The following is a 13350-nucleotide window of genomic DNA, read 5'->3' as shown; positions in this document are numbered from 1 at the left end:
CATTTTTTTATGTCGGCAGCAACAAATGAGACTCAATTACATTCAGTAACGTCGTTAATCATTTGCTTGCTTTGAAATCGGTGTCCAAACTATTATTGCACATTCCTGTCTCACAATAAAGGCCTGTCTGAAATCCTGCGATGTTGTCACTTAGCAAAGTTTTACGACAATTAGTGAAAGCCTGTCGAAGTAGGACAAACACGGAAAGCTGCATGCGTGTGCGTGCGGTGTGCGGCGGCGAGCGGGGTCTGGATCATGTCATGCTGTCTATCTGATAGAAAGGCCAGTCGTGTGAAGCAGAGAATCCAGCTTGAGCAGTCAATGTCATACCTCATTGCTAAACTTCTATAAATATCCTCAAAGGCTCACTCGCGCAGAGGCACTGCCATTATAATAAACAATCAATTATTCAATGCCACCCACCATCGCTCGCTTAAAAATATGTCAAAGAAAGAAGCAAGTAGAAAAAGGTCTCTCATTGAATTTGCTGCTGAAAATGGTAGCAATGTAAGTGCAAGCAAGTGTTGTGGCCAATACGTGTGGAGGCACACAGAGATAAGACGATGTCACGCTCAGATGTTTTTAACTGGTGCAAGAGGTGCAAGCTGACTCCAGAAGTGGAAGGAAGGCATTCACCGAGCAAGGTAATAGCACAAAGCGATGTTTGACAAGATGATCCAGCAGCATGTCTACAAAGATGTCATGTGATTATTCATCAAACGGTGTCCAGTAATATTCAGGCGTTGCATCACAAGATATGAGATTATGTTAACGTGACACCACGTGTTGAGAGTAGCGCAGAGGGCAAAATGTGCTTCCAATATAGTTCCATATGACTCCACAAGCATATTACTAACAGCATGGACTCTTCCTTCAAACAGCAAGACTCCATTCCAGTCAAACCAATCAGGTCAAACCACTTCTGTATATTAAAAGAATGCCAGATATAAGGTAAGCATATGTTTTTCATTTTTTTAACGGTGATCGACTGTGAGCATGTGCTTTTAAGTAAGCGAAATCACCTTGATTTGTAAATTTGCAGGGACCATACTTGAGTTTGTACTTCTTCGGTGTGCCCAGCATGAGACGATGCAGGACGCATTACCTAAACAATGTGGTATGTTAACATACTCTGCCCTTGACATTTAAATCAAACACAGAGACTTGGAAAATATAAAATGTGCTGCCTTTAAGTGATTTGGACTCAAGTGGGATGAGAACCACTTGCTGCTGGAGTGGGATGTTGTTGGTTTTTTTACCAATTAAAAACATTAAAATTAAGCCAGGGGTCACCTACTATATTTGTCAGAGGGACAGAATTTTACCTGACATGTGACCTTAAGGGCCGGACCCTCAAATGAAAATTAAATACACATTTTGGTAAAACATTATCATTTGATGTTTACTGTTTATATATTTTTTCTATTTTGCGAGCCAAATTGGACGGTTTGGCGAGCCAGATTCAGCCCACGGGCCACCACTTGATGATCCTCCCGTTTAGATAGTAACCACGGTATGCGGGTGTTTGAGAAAAACGATAACAAATAATTTGTTGCTGTACTTTGTGGGCCTGTTGAACAGAATTAAACAAACAAAAAGACAGAATTTAATACATCACTGTGAATAATCTTTGGTATATTCTTAAAGTCAAAAGTTTGGTATTGTGACAACAATAGTATTTTGTTGAATGATGGATCCCTATCAGTAGACTACAAAATAGAATGAAATAACAGAGTAAGTTCGAAATATTACGTAAGTGCTACTCAATCATTCTGTGCTCGTAGAAACAGACCAGGCATAAAAGTAAATCTTGTCAAAGGTCAGCCAGGTACTGAACCAACACTGCAGGGGGCACCTGCTTCAACCGAGCCTCTCATAACTCTTCATTCCCAAGTCCTACTTCCCTAGCAAGTCATTATGGCAAAACTGGAATTTAGCCCAGCAGTTTGAAGGATGTTCTAGCCAGATGTTCTTGAAGAAAGAAATTGGGACTTTTTCCAACCATACACCTTAACAAATAAAACTCTGGAGCCACGTACTCCTCATGTGCTCGTGATGAGTTTCGCCCGGCTCTAATCTGGACCTTCCACGGTTGCTTGCCACTCATCAGTGACCAATTTCATGCTGCATGGGATATCTCTGATGAGCATAAAAGGAGAGAGCTCATGGTGTGGCCCTCCCCTCTCATCTCCTGACGTCAACCCTGTACATAACTCGTCAAGGAAAAGATCTACGAGGACAGGAAGCAGTTCACATCCAAGTGGCAGCTGTGAGAGGCTATCATGACATTCTGCAAAGCAATTCAAGCAGAAGCTCTAACAAATGAAACCCACAAATTCAATGGCTGAATTGCAAGGCGCTATTATACTGACTGTCTGCTGTATGCACGATTGCACCATTTCCACCAAGTTGCTCTTATTTATTCATTGTATGTGCCTTCTTATTTTTACTTTTTGTATTGTTTACTTGAATGTGTAATATGTCTTGTCACCGTGGGATTGTAGGAAACGAAATTTCTATCTCTTTGTATGTCTTGATGTGAAGCAATTGACAATAAAGCAGACTTTGACTTTGACTTTGAAATAAGACTCACTATTTTAAAATGTAACTTGGCCTGGTTGGGTGTTGTGATTCAAATAGCAGAATATTTTGAATTCAGTAAATATGACTTCCTAATGGTACGCATTCAACAAATTACTTTTGTCAGTTCCTCCAAATTTACGGGAAAAACTCTGCTGTGTATAATCGTTTGGAACATTTCAGTTCACTGGGACTTTAATGAGGAATATTGTAATAGTTTGACCTTCGTGTAATTACAGTGGAATCTCCAAAAGAATTGATTTCAAGAGTTCAATCTCATGACTGTGCACAATGGAAGGCTAAACAAAGGATACGTTTGGGATTGGCAGCGTGAAGTTCAGTAGCTCATCAAAATCCCAAAACTAGCCGCAACATTGCTTGAAAAAAAATAGCGCCATATCAGAAATGACCACAGCTGTCTGCTTCTTCTATTTCGCATTCTTAAACGTGTTCCATTATTTGGAAGCAATGAACTACAAATGTGTTTTACATTTCTCCATGACTAGTTTTCAACACATTTGCTGATAAAAAATGTACCAAACACAAAGCCGGATGAATAGTGATCTGTCAAAAGAACAATAATGTGTTGCTGTGAACTTTTTCCGGGGAAAGACTGCCAGAATCGGCTGTCTGTTATGCACTACCTTATTATTTTTGCCGTCTTATAATTTACTGAGCAAGTCCACTGTGTGATGGAATATTCAGTCAATCAACTGGCTTGCTGTTGTGGGAGGCGGGACTCTCTCACACACATACGCATGCCAACACACACACATACATGCACACACACAAACACACAAACACACACACGTGCACACACACACCCGCACGCACGCACGCACACACACACACACACACACACACACACACACATACACACACACACCCACACCCACACAGAGTGCAAACAGCTTTGAAGCACAGACAGAAAGGCGGAATTAGCATATTAGAATCTTAAATTTTCCAACAGATGGAGTTAGGATAATTACAGAAAGTCGAGCGGCATAAAAGGAATTAGTTCCAAACCCTGAGGACATAGCGGCCTGTGCGGGGTGGAAGACTTTAGGGATCAAGCCAGATGAACGCTGCTCGCCAGCTAATGTCAATCCGTTTGTATGAAGATCTTTAGTCGCAAGATAACCGTAACTTGTTTCACTGAGACATGGTCATTTGTTTGTTTGTTTTTTAGGAGTACTTTTCCCACATTTGGGGAATTTCAAACATTCCATACAAAAGAATGAGATTGTTCTACCTACTTACCTAGTAAGGTTTGGTAAAATTAAAACTCCTCTGAACATTCATCCAAGCACATACATGTACATGCTGACTATGAATCGTTGAGATTTAAATGAAATGCTGTCGCTAATAGCCAATAGTTTTATTCATCAGTGAGAAGACACGGGTTAAGAGTGTTTGTCTACTATGCCAGTGGAGCAGACAAAGCCAAGTCAAGTTAGTCAAACATCTGCTCTTGCTTAGAGGTGTCAGCTTGAGCCACTCATGGCAAAAGGTTTCGCTTGCATCCTTGATTTTTTTGGGTGTCCACTGCAAGCTGTCTTGTTAACTCCATACGGGAATGCATTACTTCACAATATACCACAGAAAGTAATATTTTGTTTTCCCTTTTGCATTTTGTTCTACACTCCCCTGACTGAAGCGAATTTCATTACACTCCCATGGAGTCATAAAATTTCAAGGCGTTTCATCTCGCAGACTGTCTGATCACGTTCCTTCTCAATCCGTTCAACATATGAGGACCTTGTCATTCAATACAACCGATTCTTTCCACACTTATCTTTCATACTTAGATGATAGATGAGATTAAATTCACCTCTATCCAAGAAAGTACGATATGTCTGCTTGGAGCATCTAGTCCTTTTCTGTCAGGGGTGTTTCATAATTTAAGGCAAGACAAAGTTTTCTGCTCTAATTGAAGTTGACACATTCAGAGTTTAGCTTGCACTGCAGTTACCTTAGTAGCTTGATAAAACGATTAATCTGTCTGCTGATTATATAATGTATGTAATATATGCTCTGAGGTATCGTCATATTTAGCGATTAGGGGTAAAGGGCGCGGCACAATGGTTGAGTTTGCAAGATTAACATAGTTATGTTTTTCTTTTTAATGTAGTATAAAGTTAAATATTGAAATTGAAAGATATGACATTCTCTGGCTGCCTTGCAAAATGCACTACAATAGTTTCATTTGTCTTGATATGACCAATGTTCTTTTCTCGGCTGCCTTGCCATGGGAGTCCATTTTCATTTTTTCCCCTTTCTTCTTTTTCTATTTTTTTTTCCCTCCCTTGGTTTGGGAGTGAAAAGCTGGCTGTGAATCTCCAGCCCAGCAGGACACCACAGAGTGATAGATGGCCTCTGGGAAGGTGGAACAATCCAACCAGCCATATGCTCCGAGTGAAGACAACACGATTAAAGGGGAGAATACACTAGTGGCCTGACAAGAAACAAGCCAAACTCTTATGCAAGCAACATTTGCTGGAGTTTACTGAAATATATGGACTTTATTTTGGCAGGCTTAAAATTCTCAATTCCAAATGTGATTAAAAAACAAACAACAACAAAGCAAAGCCTCATGAATTAATTTAGGAAGTCAGTGCACAGTGAGCACATTGCTTGGCTTCTCAAAACAATATGTTAATATTGTTCTCGAGAAAAGGGATCCAAACTCAGAAAGGAACATTCAATATTGTACCTTCTTTGAAAACTTTCTCCATGAAATCTGACTCAAAATGGGTTCTCGGAAGACAAATGTGGTGTAAGCGTGTTAGGCCAAACAAAGTTTTTAAACATCCCATGCATCATGCCATTAAAATGGCATTTATTTGCAGGTGGCTGGGCACTTGTCTCGCAACATATTGCAAACACGTGGAATTACATATTGCTTCCCTCTGGGGTTTAAACACTATGGCTATTCTTTGAGAAAGAAAAATCAATCACATCTGGCCCTGTGCAGGCCCATGTGGACAGTGTAAACAAAATATGAAGTAATCACCATCTTGACGTGCTAAACTTAACATCACATTTCATATATTGGCATCCCAAAGATTTAACACAATCTCGGGAAGGTCGGACTACCTCCGCTAGGTTGCTCTACCTCAGATTTGCTGACATTAAGAAAGAAACAACAACAACTAGACTCTAGGAAATGGTCAGCGCCATCATAAACTCGTCAGAAAATACAAGAACATTTTGGTTTGTGTCTGAAATGTGGTGGATATGAGTCAGAAAAGACATCATTAGGCGTTTGTAAAAGGACGGACCTTTTAGGTTAGTCCTCAAATGAAATATTATAAAATTACTGCTTATGTTGCTAAGGATATTTCAGTGGGCCCATAATAAATTCTAAAATAAAAAAAAAAAATCAGAAAATCTGCTAAAAATTGGAAAATACCCAAAAGTCAATTATTTGGTCTGGCACCTGGAGGTTCTATGCATATTTCAGGGGGCCCAGTGCCCCCGCGGCACCTCCTCTAGCGCTGCTACTGCACTGCGTAAAAACAAAAAATGATGATTGTCCATGTAACCATAGAGAGTGGCCAGTTCATTCTGAAGACAATATGTTCAAGCCCTTCACAGATGTTCACTGAATTCCCCTAACTTTTCCACCTCGAATAAATGCTTTTCCTGTTTGTTTGTTTTTTTCAACCCCTTACTTTCTTTTAACCTGCTTTTATGTCCGTTTAGTGTTAAATCTTACCGGTCACTTCGATGAATCATTTTAAATCTTGCACATTTGTCAGATATATATTTCATTTTTTTTTTGTAAAGACGTCTAAAACTAAATGTAGAAAAAGCATTTCTCACATACCACACATTGCAGAAACTCAACCTACCACAAATTAAGACTGTTTCTCTTCCAAAACTCACACAGATGCTCAGCGCCACACGTGCACACTAAAGCTGAACTGTCATTCTTGTCATGTTCCTCTTTAGTGGAGTCCGGCAGCTCTCGGCAATCAAGCTCATAGCGTTGACGGCTGCACTTCTGTGTCAGTTCAAACGGCGAGACTCGGGTATTGGTGTCTCATGTCCTCTGTAAGATGTTTAGTTAAACCTAACGACTGATTAAAGGCTGTAAACGTTCATGTCACATGATACCGCCAATGTGAGATCAGACTGAGAATGAGAGAAAAAGGAAAGGAGCTTAATTCTCACGAACATTTGGATATAAAGCTGACTCGTTCCACAAAATATTGTGTTTTTATTTATAACCATAATAGTTCAAACAGGATCACGAGCAAAAATATATATTATGTACATGTCTTAGAGATAAGTTCCCAGCCCAACCCTTGGGTTCACAGGTTCCCCTGGTCTTGGGAGATTCCCTTTAGGTGAAATCTTGATGGACGACGAGAATAACAGAACATAAAATTCCCAGATTCCTCGAGGTTATCTTTTGAGCCTTAAACACACGGACGCAGCCTTTGAGGTGACTGGTTGACAGAGTGATCACCTCATTCTCGGGCGAGCCAAGTAAACAAAGGACTTTCGCATGAAATGACAATATACAGTGCAGCGATAACAATAAACCCATGTGTGGTAATTGGGGAAGAGGTGTGAGAGGGCGGACAAGGGAGAAAGATACCAGATGACACCGACCGTGACCTTGTCTGGGCTCAGCCTATTTGACCAGCACGTATGTGTGTGTGTCTATGACATCATTGATAGCTCTGCCTCTAACAAGCCTGGGTCAAAAGTCAAACAGTGGTGAGTGGAAAATGAGAACAGTTAAAAATGGACCTTTAAAACAACACCTGCTCACTCACACACACACAAACAGGCTCACACACACACCAACACAGGATCTCGACTGATTGTTACCAGACCATTTTTAAACACCTCCCTTAATCCCCGACCCTTATTACTCTTTCCACCACAAAGATGTGAGGTCTTAAGACTAAAGCCTCCTTACACAGAGTTAAGCTACATATAATACCATGACCCCCAAGAAAACAATGACAGTATTCACTTTCAAAGTATTTTGTCTCAAATTCTTCACTAATGTAGAGTGGCGTGTCAAAAGGTTCAGCACAGTATACGTTGCAGGTTGACCTCCTTTAGATATTTTTCCCTAGAGATTTAATAATGCAAAGGGCATTATGGATTTTTTTAGAACGTGCCAATTCGGATATTTGGCAGAATAAAATCGATTTATGACAGAGGTAATATCTGCCAATTTAATTGGCTGACCATTTAATCAAATGGGCCCAAATATACAATTGCAGAGTGACTGTTGCCATAATCAGATCTGTCATAACTTTTTTCAGTTACCAAAATGTCTACAATAAGTTATTGTACAACCGCTTAAATATAATCAATAAAAGAATAATCATAAGTGCAACAATTCTAACCTGTAATAATATACGACAACCTTTGTGAATTTGGTGTGTTTTTGTTGTGAAAATTATATGAAAACAATTGTATGCTAATTAAATAATTAATCAAAACATTAAAACAAAAACAAAAGTGTAACTATTAAGTTGTCAATTGATTAATTAGTGCAATATATCAAAGTGACCTATAGGAGGAAAGGCTCAATCTGATTTAACTGCTCTGCAGTACATTTACTGTCAATATAATAAATTACCTTTGGATGAATACTAGCGATTTTTTCTAAAGCATAAATCTTCCATTCTTTGTCTTAGTACTCGATCATAGTTTCACGTCTCCAAGGACACGGGTGCAATCAATCAGAAACACAATGCTCGAGCGATGGAGCAAAGCAACCTACAGCAGGGAGGTTAGCATGATCACATACCACACAGCGTCAATGTTTCAGAATGAAGCCGTCAATGCTCACGTTTGAGTAACACTTCATATTTTCCTTTTATTTTTGGTCTATTTCAACAAAGTGAATACAAAGCAAGTTTGTTATTTCACAAAGATTCTCACACAAGTGCCATCCCACTTGTTGTGAAATGCATTGAACAAACCCTAAAGAGACACCACTGGAAAGTTTCCGCTATTAATGCAACACCACACGTGTTCCCGAATAATTCCACAGACAGCAGACATTTCCGCATACAAATTTCTCATCTTGTGCAGTTTCCATTGCAGCCAATCATAAAAACAGACAAGAAAGGCAGCCCACCAAAAAAAATGGATTTCAGAGTTCTGTGGTCAATGCTATCCGGCGGAACTGTCAGTGCATTTTCTAGCCAGAGCTGAAACGCCCCCTCTCCTACTCTATCCATCCCCACATTCCTGCTCTTCAATTTGCATTTGTCATTCTGACAGCTGACAGTTTTGGCATGCTTTGAACCCTCTGCGTGCACATACATAGAGGTCCAAAACGTGTTAGATCAACAGAAGTAATGTTTGTGTCTGGAACAAGGCATACTTTATACATTCGAGTGAGCGTGGGATTTCTTACCTGTTATTGTTACATTGCTGTAGATGTTGGACAGTTGCTCCTTGAGCAGGACGAGATGTGTGCTGGCCGCCTTCTCTCGTTGGAGCTGTAGCATCATATCTGGGTGGCTTGCGACTTTGCAACCGTTCTGCTTGTCCATTGCAATGTCACTACGCACTATATCTGCAGCCGAGAAAACAGTGAAAGTTTGACTTTAGTGGAGTAGGGTTGTGTCTTTCACATCTTTTTTTTTTTTTTCATTAAGGATGGAGGACTTTACAAAAACTAGGTGTCATGGTTGAGCTGTCGTGTATCCCAGCTGACTTCACTCTCACTCGCTCAGGCCATAAATAGACAAGCAATCACTTTCACACTTAGGCATTTTTATGTCAATAAACCTAATATGCATTTTTTTGGGAATGTGGCAGTATACGCTTTAGTATAGGTAGAACTGCACAAAAAAAGCTGGATTCCAACAACCCAACTTCTGAAATGAGTCACATGCTCAAACCACTTTTGCTTTTTATACACCCATATATTAAAACCATTGTTGCATAGCAACTCAGTGTAAACTTTTTAAATTTCTTTACAATTATTTACCATTACGGGATGAAGATACATTTATAACGTTTTATAAATTTACTTTGCATGAAATGACACAACAAGGAAAAGCGCTGTAATCGATTTAAAAAACAACAACAACATGTTTTCATACAGCGCGTACTCACATCGTAATCCTATCAAATTAAAGTCAACATTGACAAATTCATGTGCTAACTTAACTGCTGCCCAAAATACCAACACATGCGCGCAATGGAAATATAATTGCGCAAAAAGTACACGACTTTGAGCGAGAGGAATTCAAGCATGCGCGTTACACGCGCAAACTGGTCGAATTAACGCGAAACAGGAAAAAGCGCGCTCCTATCGAGTGACAACGTAAATTTGAAGTGTGTTTTTATTTTTATTTTTACCATCGTCGTAGTTTTTCAGGTAGTAATCAGGCCCGGGCCCTCGGTATTTAGCCAGGTTCTTCTGGTTGTTGAACTGCAGAAAGTCGGTGCGCTTGCCACCAAAGCGGAGGAAGGCTGGAGACAGGCCCCTCGCCAAGGTCACCAGACGCTTGGAGCTGTGGGCGCACAGGATTATTGTCAAAATAAATTAGGAAATACCATGAAACATTGTGTTTTTCGTTTCTTGTTTTTTTTAAAACAACAATTTGCGGTAGTTCAATTGGCGTGTTGTACCCAATCTGACAAAGACTTTATTGCAAATAAAAAGTCCGCAGTTTAAATTCGACTTTATTTATCGTTTATTTGTTTGGCGAGTGTTTTTTAACTATAACTATTGAGCGCTTTTTTTTTACATGGGTTTGTTGGCGGTGTAATAAGGGGGTGTAACTGATAATGTAATTATTAAGTTTGTAAATATTTGTTACTTGTTCGGCTATTTTGCTACAGTTTGTTCATTAATGACTAGTGGCTCTATCATGTAACAGTACACAGAGGAAGATTTCATAATGCTTCTTCCCGCTGATTTTTTGAACGTGTTTCATTGTCTGGTGTTGATTTTTTTTTTCCAACTTCAAAATAAACAGTCAAATAACTTCCAAATGTTTCATAACTTCTTTTTCATATAAAGTTACAAGACTGTAAAACGGGGGAGCATTTGGGCCGCTATGTTCAAATACTGCACCGACTGCACTTAGTAAAAAGTTTAACAATAGACGAGTTTCTCCAAATTGGCTAAGAAAGTATCTTTGGATAATCTCTTTTTGTTTCTTCACGATGTGCAAATGCAATAAAGCTGATGAGCACTTGGTTTTCATTTTCCTCGCCACAAACCAACACCATTTGAACTCGTTTAAGAAATCGTCCACAAAAAGTACCTGAGGAAGACCAGCCAGCCGTCACTGATGATCGATGGATCCAGCTGCAGGGAGAGAAAGTTGTCGTTAAGCACTCGGGTGGGACTGCGGGTGTTGACGTCCAGTAGAACCAGGGTCCTTCCCAGGAAGCCCGCCCGAGACCCGCCGGCAGCCGCTCTCTGGTACGTCGGGAAGGAGGACGAAGAGTAGGAAGAAGAGGAAGAAGAGGAGTAAATGACAGGCAGCAGCAAAGATGCCAGCCACCACCAGGACGATCGTTGATGTGCTCTCTGCATCTTGGAACAAGCTTGAACTCTTCTAGGCGTGTGAATGTAGATCACTGTGCAGGTTGGTCGCTTTTTCCCCAACGATCTGTCCTCCCTCCTGTCCCACTCCGACACCTCAACCCGACAACCTACAACCCCCCCACCCTCCACAACCCAACCCGCCCCTCTGAGTCGTTTTTGTGAGTTGCGCACTAAAGCGCATGCGCTCAGAGGCAAGACTTGTGAGAGGCTGGAGAAGAGGGAGGAGGAAAGGAGGTCATATCAAGGAAGTACAAATAAGGATAAGTGACTTAAGTATTTTCCCAATTATTTTTACTTCAGGATTTATTTCTGACTTTGTATTTTGCTTTGACTCTATAAATTTGAAAAAATATATAGTTAACTATAGTTAAGTATACTTTACGTTTAGGCCTCTTTGGCACATAGCAATAATTAATGGGACTTGAGCTTATTTGTTAATTGCTCTGACATTTTATTTTGCTGAGCACTCTGCACATTTTATGTCAATTGCACATTTGTACATTCAAAGTGACCTGTTAAAACCAGTTTGATAAACATACTGACATTTTTTTTAGGTATTCATACTCTGAAGAACTTTCTAAAAGTTAACTTTCACAGAGTTGAGGATAGTTGTGTGGCACAGTTCACCACAAGAATGTGACAGAAATAAAACTGTCATTTAAGGAGAACTCACAATTACTGCTTGGTACTTTTATCACACTTATTGCCATGGCAGTTACTCTTACTTGTACCTTTTGTCATTTCTACTTTTAGTTTACTTTTTATTGTACGTTTTACATTTTATTGTACTTATGTACTTTATTGTACAAACATTTTTGTAATTGTATGAGGTGATTTTTGATGGTTGTAATTTAATACGTTGACCGACGTAGATTTATGCACAGGCATTGTTAGAATAATACTTTGTTTTATTTATTTACATGACGTTATTGTTATTTAAATAGTCACATTATTTGTCAAGTGATTAAAAGCAAGTCATTTCAACGACGACTTTAAAGCAAAATTCTAGTAAGCCTAATGTACAGTATCTATAGAGCCAAATACAAAAAAACTTACGAGTATAGCATTTTAATGTTTGATATATGTTTGTTTGTTGTTTTTACAAACGGAAGAATTCCATTTGAGGTTGCACGGTACCAATAAATATTTGTATTTCTTTGAACCTTCTGAGAATGTATTTACGTCACCGCACAGCATATAAAATCGATGACTTGAGTGAATCCGCCTGTATTCTCTGAGCGCAGACTATAATGGCACGCTCATAAATATGACAATTGTAGCATGCAGGGGGCGCACAGCCAAGCGTCTCCACGGGCGGCCAGCGGTGCTGTTGGGGTCATGCACGCAAGCATGTCTAACACAAGAGCGCCAAACTGCACGAGAAACATAACAGGCCGAGGAACACTTGAAATCCACTTAACACACACACACGCTCACGCACTATAACTTTCCAGGTTGAGACACAGAAAAAGTAATAATCGTTGAGGTCTAAGCTTTTACGCACATATACTTCTTTAACAAGGAAGAAATGTGACTATATTGATGATTACATTCATATTCTTCACAGTACGTCAAGTGGGAAATTTGACTGACTTGAATGCTTCATCTAGTTTTAGTTTTTCACATGTCATATTTAACATCTGGCTTCTCGAGCACCCTTAATGGAATAACATTACGCTGAACATTTGGCTGATGATAAAAATAAGCAAAAGAAAATTTGAAATGAAAATCTATTCTTTATGTGATGCATATACTTCATCTTATTTTTATTTGAAGCGGGTGCGCTGGAGCCTATCCCAGCTACGAGGCACGGGCACGAGGTGGGGGTCACCCAAAACTGGTTGCCAATCGCAGGGCACACGTTGACAAACAACCATCACACTCACATCTACAGACAACTTGGAGCGGCCAATCGGCCTGCATGTTTTTGGAATAAGGGAGGATATCGGAGTACCCGCTGACGAAACCCACGCAAACTCGGAAAGAACATGCAACGGGAAGGTCGGAGCCGGAATCGAACCCTGCACCGCTGAACGGTGAGGTGGCGTGCTAACAAATACTTCTACGTGACACCCTGAAATTAAAATAAGTTATTTTGAAGGACGCTCTGCACATCATGAGTAAGGCTTTAAATAATAGCAATATGTTAATTTTGAACAATGTTTTGAAAAACGATGTGATGTTTTTGAGTCTGTATTTGTATGTTTACAAGAATATTTGTC

General features: G+C 39.8%; 1 protein-coding gene across 1 annotated transcript in view; it reads right to left on the bottom strand.

Annotated features, from left to right (window-relative positions):
• Window positions 1-11226, bottom strand: part of hpse2 (heparanase 2) — a 30724-nt gene extending 19498 nt beyond the window's left edge. The window contains exons 1-3 of the mRNA XM_049736191.2: window positions 10842-11226; window positions 9928-10082; window positions 8975-9136 (exon numbers count right to left, since the gene is read on the bottom strand). Of these exons, the coding sequence (XP_049592148.1) occupies window positions 8975-9136; window positions 9928-10082; window positions 10842-11116 (592 nt within the window). The 5' untranslated portion in view covers window positions 11117-11226. The remainder of the gene's footprint in view (window positions 1-8974; window positions 9137-9927; window positions 10083-10841) is intronic.
• Between the last annotated feature and the right edge of the window lie 2124 nt (window positions 11227-13350).

Source organism: Syngnathus scovelli, chromosome 12 (genome assembly GCF_024217435.2).
Source record: "Syngnathus scovelli strain Florida chromosome 12, RoL_Ssco_1.2, whole genome shotgun sequence".
Lineage (NCBI taxonomy): Eukaryota > Metazoa > Chordata > Actinopteri > Syngnathiformes > Syngnathidae > Syngnathus > Syngnathus scovelli.
This window is presented reverse-complemented; position numbering and strand designations above follow the sequence as displayed.